General features: G+C 44.9%; 1 protein-coding gene across 2 annotated transcripts in view; it reads right to left on the bottom strand.

Annotated features, from left to right (window-relative positions):
• The window catches only part of LOC140359324 (interleukin-1 receptor type 1-like), an 87,952-nt gene that overhangs the window by 10,613 nt on the left and 57,339 nt on the right, over positions 1-20,000 (bottom strand). For both annotated transcript variants that reach the window (XM_072444192.1, XM_072444191.1), the window contains exon 9: positions 499-642. In XM_072444192.1, the coding sequence (XP_072300293.1) occupies positions 499-642 (144 nt within the window). The remainder of the gene's footprint in view (positions 1-498; positions 643-20,000) is intronic.

Consider the following 20,000-nt stretch of genomic DNA (forward strand, 5'->3'; position numbering starts at 1 on the left):
GAGCCAGCCCCTGTATTTTCTTCTACAGCCACTAGCATTAGACCTGAAAAAACACTAATCCAGAGGCTCTGGGCTGATACAAACCCATTAGTCTCTTTTCATCAGGTTCTTCAATCGTCCTAGTTTACGAGTTTAAGTTTAGAAAAGATCTTAAATGATGCCTATCCCTGGTGTGCTGTGTTTTCTTGTCCTTTCACACCACAAGCCTCAGCTCTCTGTGGACTGGAGTTCCCCTGGTTCCATTCGTCTTGCTTTGAAGCCCACTTAGTAAACGTCAAACACTGCAGTCATTTAGGTCGGTGCTTTTGTGGTTCATGCAAATGCCACTCGACCCCAAAGAAACGTTATTTGTCAAATGCGCTCGCTCTCTCTGAAAGTAGTGAAAAACACGTGTATATAATAAACTCATCGTGGTGAATAAGTAAGATGCTCAGAATACGTTTGGACAACTGCAAAGAGTTTAAAATGATCTAGTTCTGTGAATCCTTAAACAGTTACCAGTTCTGCGGTGGAATCCAGGAAAAGTGCCTCGGCTCCATAGAACCAGGTCCACTTTGAAGACGTGGTACACAGAGACACAGAGGAGGAAGAGCAGCAGACAGGAGCCCAGGGCCACGCCCACCGGGAGCAGGAGGTCAGGGTCTGTGGAGGTCAAAGGTCAAACACAAGGGAGACACATTTCCTTCATCATTAGCTCATGCAGATTAAGTTAGCCTGTATTAACACTATTAAAATACTGGCTTTCAGAGGATCACCACATTCTATAGGCTAATCATATTAAATACATAAATGAATATAGTGAAACTGCAGATTTTTGTTGTAACAGGGAGTTTTAGAGTCAGATTCTAGACAGGTTCAAAAACAGCTGTGAATTTACCTGGATAATTCTTCTGAGAATACAATATACATCTAGAGGCAATAGACTAAAACATGACAAAACCAGGGACAAAAAAACGGGACTAAAGCAAGACTAAAAGACTAAACCAGAACTAAAGCAAAAATAAAACAGGAAAAAACTAGGACTAAAACAAGACTAAACCAGACCTTAACCTGTATTAATACCATAAAAGAGGTTTATTGTTGCCCATGACGATGCGTCCAGAGGAGGAGCTTCAAACAGCAGGATCAGACGAGGCCAGTGAGGCTCACCTTTCACAGCTTTATGCAAAAATGGTTTGCCCAGACCCATGATATCATCAAATTCTAGAACTGAACCTTTTATCGTTTGCGACCCTTAAACACCCACAAAATAACAAAATTGTCTTTTGCCTTTTTGATTTCATTTTCAGTACACCTGGATTAATCAATTTGGTAGACCAACAAATAGGAATCTATATTTACCACTCGGACTGCATTTAAAGCATTTAACTATGGCCCTCGAGGGCCGGGGTGCCCAGTACGTTGATTGCAGAGGCAGTGAGGGCCGATCACGCCCAAGCGCAACGGAAAGCTCCAGAAAGCACTGAAGTGCTCTCTGTGTGACGCAGAGGAAGGAGGAGAGAGGAAGTTCTGCTTAAGCTCAACCTTCATCATTAGTGTAGATGTGGTCAGTATATTTTATTTACAAAATACTCAGTTGTATTAAATGGTCGAGTTAAACAGCAGATTTTCTCTCTTCTTTTTATATTGCACATTTGTAGATGATAAACAATATTAGACTAATAATGAAAGCTTATATTGTGTTTCTATAGCATAATTATGGTTCAACAAAAAACACACGCGCGTGTGTGTGAGTGTGTGTGTGTGTGTGTAGGGGTGAGTAGGGTGAAGTAGCAGTACCTGTATGCAGTAGGGTGAAGTAGCAGTACCTGTATGCAGTAGTAGTACCTGTATGCAGTAGTAGTACCTGTATGCAGTAGCAGTACCTGTATGCAGTAGGGTGAAGTAGCAGTACCTGTATGCAGTAGCAGTACCTGTATGCAGTAGCAGTACCTGTATGCAGTAGGGTGAAGTAGCAGTACCTGTATGCAGTAGCAGTACCTGTATGCAGTAGTAGTACCTGTATGCATAGCAGTACCTGTATGCAGTAGGGTGAAGTAGTAGTACCTGTATGCAGTAGTAGTACCTGTATGCAGTAGCAGTACCTGTATGCAGTAGTGTGAAATAGCAGTACCTGTATGCAGTAGGGTGAAGTAGTAGTACCTGTATGCAGTAGTGTGAAGTAGCAGTGCCTGTATGCAGTAGCAGTACCTGTATGCAGAAGCAGTACCTGTATGCAGTAGTGTGAAGTAGCAGTACCTGTATGCAGTAGTAGTACCTGTATGCAGTAGTAGTACCTGTATGCTGTAGCAGTACCTGTATGCTGTAGCAGTACCTGTATGCAGTAGGGTGAAGAAGCAGTACCTGTATGCAGTAGCAGTACCTGTATGCAGTAGTGTGAAGTAGTAGTACATGTATGCAGTAGTAGTACCTGTATGCAGTAGCAGTACCTGTATGCAGTAGTGTGAAGTAGCAGTACCTGTATGCAGTAGGGTGAAGTAGTAGTACCTGTATGCAGTAGTGTGAAGTAGCAGTACCTGTATGCAGTAGGGTGAAGTAGTAGTACCTGTATGCAGTAGTGTGAAGTAGCAGTGCCTGTATGCAGTAGGGTGAAGTAGTAGTACCTGTATGCAGTAGGGTGAAGTAGCAGTACCTGTATGCAGTAGTAGTACCTGTATGCAGTAGTAGTACCTGTATGCAGTAGCAGTACCTGTATGCAGTAGGGTGAAGTAGCAGTACCTGTATGCAGTAGCAGTACCTGTATGCAGTAGCAGTACCTGTATGCAGTAGGGTGAAGTAGCAGTACCTGTATGCAGTAGCAGTACCTGTATGCAGTAGTAGTACCTGTATGCATAGCAGTACCTGTATGCAGTAGGGTGAAGTAGTAGTACCTGTATGCAGTAGTAGTACCTGTATGCAGTAGCAGTACCTGTATGCAGTAGTGTGAAATAGCAGTACCTGTATGCAGTAGGGTGAAGTAGTAGTACCTGTATGCAGTAGTGTGAAGTAGCAGTGCCTGTATGCAGTAGCAGTACCTGTATGCAGTAGCAGTACCTGTATGCAGTAGTGTGAAGTAGCAGTACCTGTATGCAGTAGTAGTACCTGTATGCAGTAGTAGTACCTGTATGCTGTAGCAGTACCTGTATGCTGTAGCAGTACCTGTATGCAGTAGGGTGAAGAAGCAGTACCTGTATGCAGTAGCAGTACCTGTATGCAGTAGTGTGAAGTAGTAGTACATGTATGCAGTAGTAGTACCTGTATGCAGTAGCAGTACCTGTATGCAGTAGTGTGAAGTAGCAGTACCTGTATGCAGTAGGGTGAAGTAGTAGTACCTGTATGCAGTAGTGTGAAGTAGCAGTACCTGTATGCAGTAGGGTGAAGTAGTAGTACCTGTATGCAGTAGTGTGAAGTAGCAGTGCCTGTATGCAGTAGGGTGAAGTAGTAGTACCTGTATGCAGTAGTAGTACCTGTATGCAGTAGCAGTACCTGTATGCAGTAGTGTGAAGTAGCAGTACCTGTATGCAGTAGGGTGAAGTAGTAGTACCTGTATGCAGTAGTAGTACCTGTATGCAGTAGCAGTACCTGTATGCAGTAGGGTGAAGTAGTAGTACCTGTATGCAGTAGTAGTACCTGTATGCAGTAGCAGTACCTGTATGCAGTAGGGTGAAGTAGTAGTACCTGTATGCAGTAGTAGTACCTGTATGCAGTAGTAGTACCTGTATGCAGTAGCAGTACCTGTATGCAGTAGTGTGAAGTAGCAGTACCTGTATGCAGTGGGGTGAAGTAGTAGTACCTGTATGCAGTAGTGTGAAGTAGCAGTACCTGTATGCAGTAGTGTGAAGTAGCAGTACCTGTATGCAGTAGGGTGAAGTAGTAGTACCTGTATGCAGTAATAGTACCTGTATGCAGTAGTAGTACCTGTATGCAGTAGCAGTACCTGTATGCAGTAGTGTGAAGTAGCAGTACCTGTATGCAGTAGGGTGAAGTAGCAGTACCTGTATGCAGTAATAGTACCTGTATGCAGTAGTAGTACCTGTATGCAGTAGTAGTACCTGTATGCAGTAGTAGTACCTGTATGCAGTAGGGTGAAGTAGCAGTACCTGTATGCAGTAGGGTGAAGTAGTAGTACCTGTATGCAGTAGGGTGAAGTAGCAGTACCTGTATGCAGTTGCAGTACCTGTATGCAGTAGGGTGAAGTAGCAGTACCTGTATGCAGTAGGGTGAAGTAGTAGAACCTGTATGCAGTAGTAGTACCTGTATGCAGTAGCAGTACCTGTATGCAGTAGGGTGAAGTAGTAGTACCTGTATGCAGTAGTAGTACCTGTATGCAGTAGCAGTACCTGTATGCAGTAGGGTGAAGTAGTAGTACCTGTATGCAGTAGTAGTACCTGTATGCAGTAGCAGTACCTGTATGCAGTAGTGTGAAGTAGCAGTACCTGTATGCAGTAGTAGTACCTGTATGCAGTAGCAGTACCTGTATGCAGTAGTGTGAAGTAGCAGTACCTGTATGCAGTAGGGTGAAGTAGCAGTACCTGTATGCAGTAGGGTGAAGTAGTAGTACCTGTATGCAGTAGGGTGAAGTAGCAGTACCTGTATGCAGTAGCAGTACCTGTATGCAGTAGGGTGAAGTAGCAGTACCTGTATGCAGTAGGGTGAAGTAGTAGAACCTGTATGCAGTAGTAGTACCTGTATGCAGTAGCAGTACCTGTATGCAGTAGCAGTACCTGTATGCAGTAGTGTGAAGTAGCAGTACCTGTATGCTGTAGTGTGAAGTAGCAGTACCTGTATGCAGTAGGGTGAAGTAGTAGTACCTGTATGCAGTAGCAGTACCTGTATGCAGTAGGGTGAAGTAGCAGTACCTGTATGCAGTAGTAGTACCTGTATGCAGTAGTAGTACCTGTATGCTGTAGCAGTACCTGTATGCAGTAGTGTGAAGTAGCAGTACCTGTATGCAGTAGTGTGAAGTAGCAGTACCTGTATGCAGTAGGGTAAAGTAGCAGTACCTGTATGCAGTAGTGTGAAGTAGCAGTACCTGTATGCAGTAGGGTGAAGTAGTAGTACCTGTATGCAGTAGTAGTACCTGTATGCAGTAGTAGTACCTGTATGCAGTAGTGTGAAGTAGCAGTACCTGTATGCAGTAGGGTGAAGTAGTAGTACCTGTATGCAGTAGTGTGAAGTAGCAGTACCTGTATGCAGTAGGGTGAAGTAGTAGTACCTGTATGCAGTAGTGTGAAGTAGCAGTACCTGTATGCAGTAGTGTGAAGTAGTAGTACCTGTATGCAGTAGTAGTACCTGTATGCAGTAGCAGTACCTGTATGCAGTAGTGTGAAGTAGCAGTACCTGTATGCAGTAGGGTGAAGTAGTAGTACCTGTATGCAGTAGTAGTACCTGTATGCAGTAGTAGTACCTGTATGCAGTAGCAGTACCTGTATGCAGTAGTGTGAAGTAGCAGTACCTGTATGCAGTAGGGTGAAGTAGCAGTACCTGTATGCTGTAGCAGTACCTGTATGCAGTAGGGTGAAGTAGCAGTACCTGTATGCAGTAGTAGTACCTGTATGCAGTAGTAGTACCTGTATGCAGTAGCAGTACCTGTATGCAGTAGTGTGAAGTAGCAGTACCTGTATGCAGTAGGGTGAAGTAGCAGTACCTGTATGCTGTAGCAGTACCTGTATGCAGTAGGGTGAAGTAGCAGTACCTGTATGCAGTAGTAGTACCTGTATGCAGTAGTGTGAAGTAGCAGTACCTGTATGCAGTAGGGTGAAGTAGCAGTACCTGTATGCTGTAGCAGTACCTGTATGCAGTAGGGTGAAGTAGCAGTACCTGTATGCAGTAGCAGTACCTGTATGCTGTAGTGTGAAGTAGCAGTACCTGTATGCAGTAGGGTGAAGTAGTAGTACCTGTATGCAGTAGCAGTACCTGTATGCAGGAGGGTGAAGTAGCAGTACCTGTATGCAGTAGTAGTACCTGTATGCAGTAGTAGTACCTGTATGCTGTAGCAGTACCTGTATGCAGTAGTGTGAAGTAGCAGTACCTGTATGCAGTAGTGTGAAGTAGCAGTACCTGTATGCAGTAGGGTGAAGTAGTAGTACCTGTATGCAGTAGTAGTACCTGTATGCAGTAGTGTGAAGTAGCAGTACCTGTATGCAGTAGGGTGAAGTAGTAGTACCTGTATGCAGTAGTGTGAAGTAGCAGTACCTGTATGCAGTAGTGTGAAGTAGCAGTACCTGTATGCAGTAGGGTGAAGTAGTAGTACCTGTATGAAGTAGTAGTACCTGTATGCAGTAGTAGTACCTGTATGCAGTAGCAGTACCTGTATGCAGTAGTGTGAAGTAGCAGTACCTGTATGCAGTAGGGTGAAGTAGCAGTACCTGTATGCTGTAGCAGTACCTGTATGCAGTAGGGTGAAGTAGCAGTACCTGTATGCAGTAGTAGTACCTGTATGCAGTAGTAGTACCTGTATGCAGTAGTAGTACCTGTATGCAGTAGCAGTACCTGTATGCAGTAGTAGTACCTGTATGCACTAGTAGTACCTTTATGCTGTAGCAGTACCTGTATGCAGTAGTGTGAAGTAGCAGTACCTGTATGCAGTAGTAGTACCTGTATGCAGTAGTGTGAAGTAGCAGTACCTGTATGCAGTAAGGTGAAGTAGCAGTACCTGTATGCTGTAGCAGTACCTGTATGCAGTAGGGTGAAGTAGCAGTACCTGTATGCAGTAGCAGTACCTGTATGCTGTAGTGTGAAGTAGCAGTACCTGTATGCAGTAGGGTGAAGTAGTAGTACCTGTATGCAGTAGTAGTACCTGTATGCAGTAGTGTGAAGTAGCAGTACCTGTATGCAGTAGGGTGAAGTAGCAGTACCTGTATGCTGTAGCAGTACCTGTATGCAGTAGGGTGAAGTAGCAGTACCTGTATGCAGTAGCAGTACCTGTATGCTGTAGTGTGAAGTAGCAGTACCTGTATGCAGTAGGGTGAAGTAGCAGTACCTGTATGCAGTAGTAGTACCTGTATGCAGTAGTAGTACCTGTATGCAGTACTAGTACCTGTATGCAGTAGCAGTACCTGTATGCAGTAGTAGTACCTGTATGCACTAGTAGTACCTTTATGCTGTAGCAGTACCTGTATGCAGTAGTGTGAAGTAGCAGTACCTGTATGCAGTAGTAGTACCTGTATGCAGTAGTGTGAAGTAGCAGTACCTGTATGCAGTAAGGTGAAGTAGCAGTACCTGTATGCTGTAGCAGTACCTGTATGCAGTAGGGTGAAGTAGCAGTACCTGTATGCAGTAGCAGTACCTGTATGCTGTAGTGTGAAGTAGCAGTACCTGTATGCAGTAGGGTGAAGTAGTAGTACCTGTATGCAGTAGTAGTACCTGTATGCAGTAGTGTGAAGTAGCAGTACCTGTATGCAGTAGGGTGAAGTAGCAGTACCTGTATGCTGTAGCAGTACCTGTATGCAGTAGGGTGAAGTAGCAGTACCTGTATGCAGTAGCAGTACCTGTATGCTGTAGTGTGAAGTAGCAGTACCTGTATGCAGTAGGGTGAAGTAGTAGTACCTGTATGCAGTAGCAGTACCTGTATGCAGGAGGGTGAAGTAGCAGTACCTGTATGCAGTAGTAGTACCTGTATGCAGTAGTAGTACCTGTATGCTGTAGCAGTACCTGTATGCAGTAGTGTGAAGTAGCAGTACCTGTATGCAGTAGTGTGAAGTAGCAGTACCTGTATGCAGTAGGGTGAAGTAGTAGTACCTGTATGCAGTAGTAGTACCTGTATGCAGTAGTGTGAAGTAGCAGTACCTGTATGCAGTAGGGTGAAGTAGTAGTACCTGTATGCAGTAGTGTGAAGTAGCAGTACCTGTATGCAGTAGTGTGAAGTAGCAGTACCTGTATGCAGTAGGGTGAAGTAGTAGTACCTGTATGAAGTAGTAGTACCTGTATGCAGTAGTAGTACCTGTATGCAGTAGCAGTACCTGTATGCAGTAGTGTGAAGTAGCAGTACCTGTATGCAGTAGGGTGAAGTAGCAGTACCTGTATGCTGTAGCAGTACCTGTATGCAGTAGTAGTACCTGTATGCAGTAGTAGTACCTGTATGCAGTAGCAGTACCTGTATGCAGTAGTAGTACCTGTATGCACTAGTAGTACCTTTATGCTGTAGCAGTACCTGTATGCAGTAGTGTGAAGTAGCAGTACCTGTATGCAGTAGTAGTACCTGTATGCAGTAGTGTGAAGTAGCAGTACCTGTATGCAGTAAGGTGGAGTAGCAGTACCTGTATGCTGTAGCAGTACCTGTATGCAGTAGGGTGAAGTAGCAGTACCTGTATGCAGTAGCAGTACCTGTATGCTGTAGTGTGAAGTAGCAGTACCTGTATGCAGTAGGGTGAAGTAGTAGTACCTGTATGCAGTAGCAGTACCTGTATGCAGTAGGGTGAAGTAGCAGTACCTGTATGCAGTAGTAGTACCTGTATGCAGTAGTAGTACCTGTATGCTGTAGCAGTACCTGTATGCAGTAGTGTGAAGTAGCAGTACCTGTGTGCAGTAGTGTGAAGTAGCAGTACCTGTATGCAGTAGGGTGAAGTAGTAGTACCTGTATGCAGTAGTGTGAAGTAGCAGTACCTGTATGCAGTAGGGTGAAGTAGTAGTACCTGTATGCAGTAGTGTGAAGTAGCAGTACCTGTATGCAGTAAGGTGAAGTAGCAGTACCTGTATGCTGTAGCAGTACCTGTATGCAGTAGGGTGAAGTAGCAGTACCTGTATGCAGTAGCAGTACCTGTATGCTGTAGTGTGAAGTAGCAGTACCTGTATGCAGTAGGGTGAAGTAGTAGTACCTGTATACAGTAGTAGTACCTGTATGCAGTAGTGTGAAGTAGCAGTACCTGTATGCAGTAGGGTGAAGTAGCAGTACCTGTATGCTGTAGCAGTACCTGTATGCAGTAGGGTGAAGTAGCAGTACCTGTATGCAGTAGCAGTACCTGTATGCTGTAGTGTGAAGTAGCAGTACCTGTATGCAGTAGGGTGAAGTAGTAGTACCTGTATGCAGTAGCAGTACCTGTATGCAGGAGGGTGAAGTAGCAGTACCTGTATGCAGTAGTAGTACCTGTATGCAGTAGTAGTACCTGTATGCTGTAGCAGTACCTGTATGCAGTAGTGTGAAGTAGCAGTACCTGTATGCAGTAGTGTGAAGTAGCAGTACCTGTATGCAGTAGGGTGAAGTAGTAGTACCTGTATGCAGTAGTAGTACCTGTATGCAGTAGTGTGAAGTAGCAGTACCTGTATGCAGTAGGGTGAAGTAGTAGTACCTGTATGCAGTAGTGTGAAGTAGCAGTACCTGTATGCAGTAGTGTGAAGTAGCAGTACCTGTATGCAGTAGGGTGAAGTAGTAGTACCTGTATGAAGTAGTAGTACCTGTATGCAGTAGTAGTACCTGTATGCAGTAGCAGTACCTGTATGCAGTAGTGTGAAGTAGCAGTACCTGTATGCAGTAGGGTGAAGTAGCAGTACCTGTATGCTGTAGCAGTACCTGTATGCAGTAGGGTGAAGTAGCAGTACCTGTATGCAGTAGTAGTACCTGTATGCAGTAGTAGTACCTGTATGCAGTAGTAGTAACTGTATGCAGTAGCAGTACCTGTATGCAGTAGTAGTACCTGTATGCACTAGTAGTACCTTTATGCTGTAGCAGTACCTGTATGCAGTAGTGTGAAGTAGCAGTACCTGTATGCAGTAGTAGTACCTGTATGCAGTAGTGTGAAGTAGCAGTACCTGTATGCAGTAAGGTGGAGTAGCAGTACCTGTATGCTGTAGCAGTACCTGTATGCAGTAGGGTGAAGTAGCAGTACCTGTATGCAGTAGCAGTACCTGTATGCTGTAGTGTGAAGTAGCAGTACCTGTATGCAGTAGGGTGAAGTAGTAGTACCTGTATGCAGTAGCAGTACCTGTATGCAGTAGGGTGAAGTAGCAGTACCTGTATGCAGTAGTAGTACCTGTATGCAGTAGCAGTACCTGTATGCAGTAGCAGTACCTGTATGCTGTAGTGTGAAGTAGCAGTACCTGTATGCAGTAGGGTGAAGTAGTAGTACCTGTATGCAGTAGCAGTACCTGTATGCAGGAGGGTGAAGTAGCAGTACCTGTATGCAGTAGTAGTACCTGTATGCAGTAGTAGTACCTGTATGCTGTAGCAGTACCTGTATGCAGTAGTGTGAAGTAGCAGTACCTGTATGCAGTAGTGTGAAGTAGCAGTACCTGTATGCAGTAGGGTGAAGTAGTAGTACCTGTATGCAGTAGTAGTACCTGTATGCAGTAGTGTGAAGTAGCAGTACCTGTATGCAGTAGGGTGAAGTAGTAGTACCTGTATGCAGTAGTGTGAAGTAGCAGTACCTGTATGCAGTAGTGTGAAGTAGCAGTACCTGTATGCAGTAGGGTGAAGTAGTAGTACCTGTATGAAGTAGTAGTACCTGTATGCAGTAGTAGTACCTGTATGCAGTAGCAGTACCTGTATGCAGTAGTGTGAAGTAGCAGTACCTGTATGCAGTAGGGTGAAGTAGCAGTACCTGTATGCTGTAGCAGTACCTGTATGCAGTAGGGTGAAGTAGCAGTACCTGTATGCAGTAGTAGTACCTGTATGCAGTAGCAGTACCTGTATGCAGTAGTAGTACCTGTATGCACTAGTAGTACCTTTATGCTGTAGCAGTACCTGTATGCAGTAGTGTGAAGTAGCAGTACCTGTATGCAGTAGTAGTACCTGTATGCAGTAGTGTGAAGTAGCAGTACCTGTATGCAGTAAGGTGGAGTAGCAGTACCTGTATGCTGTAGCAGTACCTGTATGCAGTAGGGTGAAGTAGCAGTACCTGTATGCAGTAGCAGTACCTGTATGCTGTAGTGTGAAGTAGCAGTACCTGTATGCAGTAGGGTGAAGTAGTAGTACCTGTATGCAGTAGCAGTACCTGTATGCAGTAGGGTGAAGTAGCAGTACCTGTATGCAGTAGTAGTACCTGTATGCAGTAGTAGTACCTGTATGCTGTAGCAGTACCTGTATGCAGTAGTGTGAAGTAGCAGTACCTGTGTGCAGTAGTGTGAAGTAGCAGTACCTGTATGCAGTAGGGTAAAGTAGCAGTACCTGTATGCAGTAGTGTGAAGTAGCAGTACCTGTATGCAGTAGGGTGAAGTAGTAGTACCTGTATGCAGTATTAGTACCTGTATGCAGTAGTAGTACCTGTATGCAGTAGTGTGAAGTAGCAGTACCTGTATGCAGTAGGGTGAAGTAGTAGTACCTGTATGCAGTAGTGTGAAGTAGCAGTACCTGTATGCAGTAGGGTGAAGTAGTAGTACCTGTATGCAGTAGTGTGAAGTAGCAGTACCTGTATGCAGTAGTGTGAAGTAGTAGTACCTGTATGCAGTAGTAGTACCTGTATGCAGTAGTAGTACCTGTATGCAGTACTAGTACCTGTATGCAGTAGCAGTACCTGTATGCAGTAGTAGTACCTGTATGCACTAGTAGTACCTTTATGCTGTAGCAGTACCTGTATGCAGTAGTGTGAAGTAGCAGTACCTGTATGCAGTAGTAGTACCTGTATGCAGTAGTGTGAAGTAGCAGTACCTGTATGCAGTAAGGTGAAGTAGCAGTACCTGTATGCTGTAGCAGTACCTGTATGCAGTAGGGTGAAGTAGCAGTACCTGTATGCAGTAGCAGTACCTGTATGCTGTAGTGTGAAGTAGCAGTACCTGTATGCAGTAGGGTGAAGTAGTAGTACCTGTATGCAGTAGTAGTACCTGTATGCAGTAGTGTGAAGTAGCAGTACCTGTATGCAGTAGGGTGAAGTAGCAGTACCTGTATGCTGTAGCAGTACCTGTATGCAGTAGGGTGAAGTAGCAGTACCTGTATGCAGTAGCAGTACCTGTATGCTGTAGTGTGAAGTAGCAGTACCTGTATGCAGTAGGGTGAAGTAGTAGTACCTGTATGCAGTAGCAGTACCTGTATGCAGGAGGGTGAAGTAGCAGTACCTGTATGCAGTAGTAGTACCTGTATGCAGTAGTAGTACCTGTATGCTGTAGCAGTACCTGTATGCAGTAGTGTGAAGTAGCAGTACCTGTATGCAGTAGTGTGAAGTAGCAGTACCTGTATGCAGTAGGGTGAAGTAGTAGTACCTGTATGCAGTAGTAGTACATGTATGCAGTAGTGTGAAGTAGCAGTACCTGTATGCAGTAGGGTGAAGTAGTAGTACCTGTATGCAGTAGTGTGAAGTAGCAGTACCTGTATGCAGTAGTGTGAAGTAGCAGTACCTGTATGCAGTAGGGTGAAGTAGTAGTACCTGTATGAAGTAGTAGTACCTGTATGCAGTAGTAGTACCTGTATGCAGTAGCAGTACCTGTATGCAGTAGTGTGAAGTAGCAGTACCTGTATGCAGTAGGGTGAAGTAGCAGTACCTGTATGCTGTAGCAGTACCTGTATGCAGTAGGGTGAAGTAGTAGTACCTGTATGCAGTAGCAGTACCTGTATGCAGTAGGGTGAAGTAGCAGTACCTGTATGCAGTAGTAGTACCTGTATGCAGTAGTAGTACCTGTATGCTGTAGCAGTACCTGTATGCAGTAGTGTGAAGTAGCAGTACCTGTGTGCAGTAGTGTGAAGTAGCAGTACCTGTATGCAGTAGGGTGAAGTAGTAGTACCTGTATGCAGTAGTGTGAAGTAGCAGTACCTGTATGCAGTAGGGTGAAGTAGTAGTACCTGTATGCAGTAGTGTGAAGTAGCAGTACCTGTATGCAGTAAGGTGAAGTAGCAGTACCTGTATGCTGTAGCAGTACCTGTATGCAGTAGGGTGAAGTAGCAGTACCTGTATGCAGTAGCAGTACCTGTATGCTGTAGTGTGAAGTAGCAGTACCTGTATGCAGTAGGGTGAAGTAGTAGTACCTGTATGCAGTAGTAGTACCTGTATGCAGTAGTGTGAAGTAGCAGTACCTGTATGCAGTAGGGTGAAGTAGCAGTACCTGTATGCTGTAGCAGTACCTGTATGCAGTAGGGTGAAGTAGCAGTACCTGTATGCAGTAGCAGTACCTGTATGCTGTAGTGTGAAGTAGCAGTACCTGTATGCAGTAGGGTGAAGTAGTAGTACCTGTATGCAGTAGCAGTACCTGTATGCAGGAGGGTGAAGTAGCAGTACCTGTATGCAGTAGTAGTACCTGTATGCAGTAGTAGTACCTGTATGCTGTAGCAGTACCTGTATGCAGTAGTGTGAAGTAGCAGTACCTGTATGCAGTAGTGTGAAGTAGCAGTACCTGTATGCAGTAGGGTGAATTAGTAGTACCTGTATGCAGGAGTAGTACCTGTATGCAGTAGTGTGAAGTAGCAGTACCTGTATGCAGTAGGGTGAAGTAGTAGTACCTGTATGCAGTAGTGTGAAGTAGCAGTACCTGTATGCAGTAGTGTGAAGTAGCAGTACCTGTATGCAGTAGGGTGAAGTAGTAGTACCTGTATGAAGTAGTAGTACCTGTATGCAGTAGTAGTACCTGTATGCAGTAGCAGTACCTGTATGCAGTAGTGTGAAGTAGCAGTACCTGTATGCAGTAGGGTGAAGTAGCAGTACCTGTATGCTGTAGCAGTACCTGTATGCAGTAGGGTGAAGTAGCAGTACCTGTATGCAGTAGTAGTACCTGTATGCAGTAGTAGTACCTGTATGCAGTAGTAGTAACTGTATGCAGTAGCAGTACCTGTATGCAGTAGTAGTACCTGTATGCACTAGTAGTACCTTTATGCTGTAGCAGTACCTGTATGCAGTAGTGTGAAGTAGCAGTACCTGTATGCAGTAGTAGTACCTGTATGCAGTAGTGTGAAGTAGCAGTACCTGTATGCAGTAAGGTGGAGTAGCAGTACCTGTATGCTGTAGCAGTACCTGTATGCAGTAGGGTGAAGTAGCAGTACCTGTATGCAGTAGCAGTACCTGTATGCTGTAGTGTGAAGTAGCAGTACCTGTATGCAGTAGTAGTACCTGTATGCAGTAGTGTGAAGTAGCAGTACCTGTATGCAGTAGCAGTACCTGTATGCTGTAGTGTGAAGTAGCAGTACCTGTATGCAGTAGGGTGAAGTAGTAGTACCTGTATGCAGTAGCAGTACCTGTATGCAGGAGGGTGAAGTAGCAGTACCTGTATGCAGTAGTAGCACCTGTATGCAGTAGTAGTACCTGTATGCTGTAGCAGTACCTGTATGCAGTAGTGTGAAGTAGCAGTACCTGTATGCAGTAGTGTGAAGTAGCAGTACCTGTATGCAGTAGGGTGAAGTAGTAGTACCTGTATGCAGTAGTAGTACCTGTATGCAGTAGTGTGAAGTAGCAGTACCTGTATGCAGTAGGGTGAAGTAGTAGTACCTGTATGCAGTAGTGTGAAGTAGCAGTACCTGTATGCAGTAGTGTGAAGTAGCAGTACCTGTATGCAGTAGGGTGAAGTAGTAGTACCTGTATGAAGTAGTAGTACCTGTATGCAGTAGTAGTACCTGTATGCAGTAGCAGTACCTGTATGCAGTAGTGTGAAGTAGCAGTACCTGTATGCAGTAGGGTGAAGTAGCAGTACCTGTATGCTGTAGCAGTACCTGTATGCAGTAGGGTGAAGTAGCAGTACCTGTATGCAGTAGTAGTACCTGTATGCAGTAGTAGTACCTGTATGCAGTAGTAGTACCTGTATGCAGTAGCAGTACCTGTATGCAGTAGTAGTACCTGTATGCACTAGTAGTACCTTTATGCTGTAGCAGTACCTGTATGCAGTAGTGTGAAGTAGCAGTACCTGTATGCAGTAGTAGTACCTGTATGCAGTAGTGTGAAGTAGCAGTACCTGTATGCAGTAAGGTGGAGTAGCAGTACCTGTATGCTGTAGCAGTACCTGTATGCAGTAGGGTGAAGTAGCAGTACCTGTATGCAGTAGCAGTACCTGTATGCTGTAGTGTGAAGTAGCAGTACCTGTATGCAGTAGGGTGAAGTAGTAGTACCTGTATGCAGTAGCAGTACCTGTATGCAGTAGGGTGAAGTAGCAGTACCTGTATGCAGTAGTAGTACCTGTATGCAGTAGTAGTACCTGTATGCTGTAGCAGTACCTGTATGCAGTAGTGTGAAGTAGCAGTACCTGTGTGCAGTAGTGTGAAGTAGCAGTACCTGTATGCAGTAGGGTAAAGTAGCAGTACCTGTATGCAGTAGTGTGAAGTAGCAGTACCTGTATGCAGTAGGGTGAAGAAGTAGTACCTGTATGCAGTATTAGTACCTGTATGCAGTAGTAGTACCTGTATGCAGTAGTGTGAAGTAGCAGTACCTGTATGCAGTAGGGTGAAGTAGTAGTACCTGTATGCAGTAGTGTGAAGTAGCAGTACCTGTATGCAGTAGGGTGAAGTAGTAGTACCTGTATGCAGTAGTGTGAAGTAGCAGTACCTGTATGCAGTAGTGTGAAGTAGTAGTACCTGTATGCAGTAGTAGTACCTGTATGCAGTAGCAGTACCTGTATGCAGTAGTGTGAAGTAGCAGTACCTGTATGCAGTAGGGTGAAGTAGTAGTACCTGTATGCAGTAGTAGTACCTGTATGCAGTAGTAGTACCTGTATGCAGTAGCAGTACCTGTATGCAGTAGTGTGAAGTAGCAGTACCTGTATGCAGTAGGGTGAAGTAGCAGTACCTGTATGCTGTAGCAGTACCTGTATGCAGTAGGGTGAAGTAGCAGTACCTGTATGCAGTAGTAGTACCTGTATGCAGTAGTGTGAAGTAGCAGTACCTGTATGCAGTAGGGTGAAGTAGCAGTACCTGTATGCTGTAGCAGTACCTGTATGCAGTAGGGTGAAGTAGCAGTACCTGTATGCAGTAGGGTGAAGTAGTAGTACCTGTATGCAGTAGCAGTACCTGTATGCAGGAGGGTGAAGTAGCAGTACCTGTATGCAGTAGTAGTACCTGTATGCAGTAGTAGTACCTGTATGCTGTAGCAGTACCTGTATGCAGTAGTGTGAAGTAGCAGTACCTGTATGCAGTAGTGTGAAGTAGCAGTACCTGTATGCAGTAGCAGTACCTGTATGCAGTAGTGTGAAGTAGCAGTACCTGTATGCAGTAGCAGTACCTGTATGCAGTAGTGTGAAGTAGCAGTACCTGTATGCAGTAGCAGTACCTGTATGCAGTAGTGTGAAGTAGCAGTACCTGTATGCAGTAGCAGTACATGTATGCAGTAGCAGTACCTGTATGCAGTAGTGTGAAGTAGCAGTACCTGTATGCAGTAGCAGTACCTGTATGCAGTAGCAGTACCTGTATGCAGTAGTGTGAAGTAGCAGTACCTGTATGCAGTAGCAGTACCTGTATGCAGTAGTGTGAAGTAGCAGTACCTGTATGCAGTAGCAGTACCTGTATGCAGTAGCAGTACCTGTATGCAGTAGTGTGAAGTAGCAGTACCTGTATGCAGTAGCAGTACCTGTATGCAGTAGTGTGAAGTAGCAGTACCTGTATGCAGTAGGGTGAAGTAGTACCTGTATGCAGTAGTGTGAAGTAGCAGTACCTGTATGCAGTAGCGTGAAGTAGCAGTACCTGTATGCAGTAGGGTGAAGTAGTAGTACCTGTATGCAGTAGTAGTACCTGTATGCAGTAGTAGTACCTGTATGCAGTAGCAGTACCTGTATGCAGTAGTGTGAAGTAGCAGTACCTGTATGCAGTAGGGTGAAGTAGCAGTACCTGTATGCAGTAGTAGTACCTGTATGCAGTAGTAGTACCTGTATGCAGTAGTAGTACCTGTATGCTGTAGTAGTACCTGTATGCAGTAGCAGTACCTGTATGCAGTAGTGTGAAGTAGCAGTACCTGTATGCAGTAGGGTGAAGTAGCAGTACCTGTATGCAGTAGTAGTACCTGTATGCAGTAGTAGTACCTGTATGCAGTAGCAGTACCTGTATGCAGTAGTAGTACCTGTATGCAGTAGTAGTACCTGTATGCTGTAGTAGTACCTGTATGCAGTAGTGTGAAGTAGCAGTACCTGTATGCAGTAGTAGTACCTGTATGCTGCAGCAGTACCTGTATGCAGTAGGGTGAAGAAGCAGTACCTGTATGCAGTAGCAGTACCTGTATGCAGTAGTAGTACCTGTATGCTGCAGCAGTACCTGTATGCAGTAGGGTGAAGAAGCAGTACCTGTATGCAGTAGTAGTACCTGTATGCTGCAGCAGTACCTGTATGCAGTAGGGTGAAGAAGCAGTACCTGTATGCAGTAGCAGTACCTGTATGCAGTAGTGTGAAGTAGTAGTACCTGTATGCAGTAGTAGTACCTGTATGCAGTAGCAGTACCTGTATGCAGTAGTGTGAAGTAGCAGTACCTGTATGCAGTAGGGTGAAGTAGTAGTACCTGTATGCAGTAGTGTGAAGTAGCAGTACCTGTATGCAGTAGTAGTACCTGTATGCAGTAGTATGAAGTAGCAGTACCTGTATGCAGTAGGGTGAAGTAGTAGTACCTGTATGCAGTAGCAGTACCTGTATGCAGTAGGGTGAAGTAGCAGTACCTGTATGCAGTAGTAGTACCTGTATGCAGTAGTAGTACCTGTATGCTGTAGCAGTACCTGTATGCAGTAGTGTGAAGTAGCAGTACCTGTGTGCAGTAGTGTGAAGTAGCAGTACCTGTATGCAGTAGGGTAAAGTAGCAGTACCTGTATGCAGTAGTGTGAAGTAGCAGTACCTGTATGCAGTAGGGTGAAGAAGTAGTACCTGTATGCAGTATTAGTACCTGTATGCAGTAGTAGTACCTGTATGCAGTAGTGTGAAGTAGCAGTACCTGTATGCAGTAGGGTGAAGTAGTAGTACCTGTATGCAGTAGTGTGAAGTAGCAGTACCTGTATGCAGTAGGGTGAAGTAGTAGTACCTGTATGCAGTAGTGTGAAGTAGCAGTACCTGTATGCAGTAGTGTGAAGTAGTAGTACCTGTATGCAGTAGTAGTACCTGTATGCAGTAGCAGTACCTGTATGCAGTAGTGTGAAGTAGCAGTACCTGTATGCAGTAGGGTGAAGTAGTAGTACCTGTATGCAGTAGTAGTACCTGTATGCAGTAGTAGTACCTGTATGCAGTAGCAGTACCTGTATGCAGTAGTGTGAAGTAGCAGTACCTGTATGCAGTAGGGTGAAGTAGCAGTACCTGTATGCTGTAGCAGTACCTGTATGCAGTAGGGTGAAGTAGCAGTACCTGTATGCAGTAGTAGTACCTGTATGCAGTAGTGTGAAGTAGCAGTACCTGTATGCAGTAGGGTGAAGTAGCAGTACCTGTATGCTGTAGCAGTACCTGTATGCAGTAGGGTGAAGTAGCAGTACCTGTATGCAGTAGGGTGAAGTAGTAGTACCTGTATGCAGTAGCAGTACCTGTATGCAGGAGGGTGAAGTAGCAGTACCTGTATGCAGTAGTAGTACCTGTATGCAGTAGTAGTACCTGTATGCTGTAGCAGTACCTGTATGCAGTAGTGTGAAGTAGCAGTACCTGTATGCAGTAGTGTGAAGTAGCAGTACCTGTATGCAGTAGCAGTACCTGTATGCAGTAGTGTGAAGTAGCAGTACCTGTATGCAGTAGCAGTACCTGTATGCAGTAGTGTGAAGTAGCAGTACCTGTATGCAGTAGCAGTACCTGTATGCAGTAGTGTGAAGTAGCAGTACCTGTATGCAGTAGCAGTACATGTATGCAGTAGCAGTACCTGTATGCAGTAGTGTGAAGTAGCAGTACCTGTATGCAGTAGCAGTACCTGTATGCAGTAGCAGTACCTGTATGCAGTAGTGTGAAGTAGCAGTACCTGTATGCAGTAGCAGTACCTGTATGCAGTAGTGTGAAGTAGCAGTACCTGTATGCAGTAGCAGTACCTGTATGCAGTAGCAGTACCTGTATGCAGTAGTGTGAAGTAGCAGTACCTGTATGCAGTAGCAGTACCTGTATGCAGTAGTGTGAAGTAGCAGTACCTGTATGCAGTAGGGTGAAGTAGTACCTGTATGCAGTAGTGTGAAGTAGCAGTACCTGTATGCAGTAGCGTGAAGTAGCAGTACCTGTATGCAGTAGGGTGAAGTAGTAGTACCTGTATGCAGTAGTAGTACCTGTATGCAGTAGTAGTACCTGTATGCAGTAGCAGTACCTGTATGCAGTAGTGTGAAGTAGCAGTACCTGTATGCAGTAGGGTGAAGTAGCAGTACCTGTATGCAGTAGTAGTACCTGTATGCAGTAGTAGTACCTGTATGCAGTAGCAGTACCTGTATGCAGTAGTAGTACCTGTATGCAGTAGTAGTACCTGTATGCTGTAGTAGTACCTGTATGCAGTAGTGTGAAGTAGCAGTACCTGTATGCAGTAGTGTGAAGTAGCAGTACCTGTATGCAGTAGTAGTACCTGTATGCTGCAGCAGTACCTGTATGCAGTAGGGTGAAGAAGCAGTACCTGTATGCAGTAGCAGTACCTGTATGCAGTAGTGTGAAGTAGTAGTACCTGTATGCAGTAGTAGTACCTGTATGCAGTAGCAGTACCTGTATGCAGTAGTGTGAAGTAGCAGTACCTGTATGCAGTAGGGTGAAGTAGTAGTACCTGTATGCAGTAGTGTGAAGTAGCAGTACCTGTATGCAGTAGTAGTACCTGTATGCAGTAGTATGAAGTAGCAGTACCTGTATGCAGTAGCAGTACCTGTATGCAGTAGTGTGAAGTAGCAGTACCTGTATGCAATAGCAGTACCTGTATGCAGTAGTGTGAAGTAGCAGTACCTGTATGCAGTAGCAGTACCTGTATGCAGTAGTGTGAAGTAGCAGTACCTGTATGCAGTAGCAGTACCTGTATGCAGTAGTGTGAAGTAGCAGTACCTGTATGCAGTAGCAGTACCTGTATGCAGTAGTGTGAAGTAGCAGTACCTGTATGCAGTAGCAGTACATGTATGCAGTAGCAGTACCTGTATGCAGTAGTGTGAAGTAGCAGTACCTGTATGCAGTAGGGTGAAGTAGTAGTACCTGTATGCAGTAGTGTGAAGTAGCAGTACCTGTATGCAGTAGTGTGAAGTAGCAGTGCCTGTATGCAGTAGTAGTACCTGTATGCAGTAGTA

The sequence above is a fragment of the Eucyclogobius newberryi genome, unplaced genomic scaffold (genome assembly GCF_026437365.1).
Source record: "Eucyclogobius newberryi isolate DKJ021-1_F unplaced genomic scaffold, fEucNew1.0.hap1 SCAF_14, whole genome shotgun sequence".
Taxonomy (NCBI): Eukaryota; Metazoa; Chordata; class Actinopteri; order Gobiiformes; family Gobiidae; genus Eucyclogobius; species Eucyclogobius newberryi.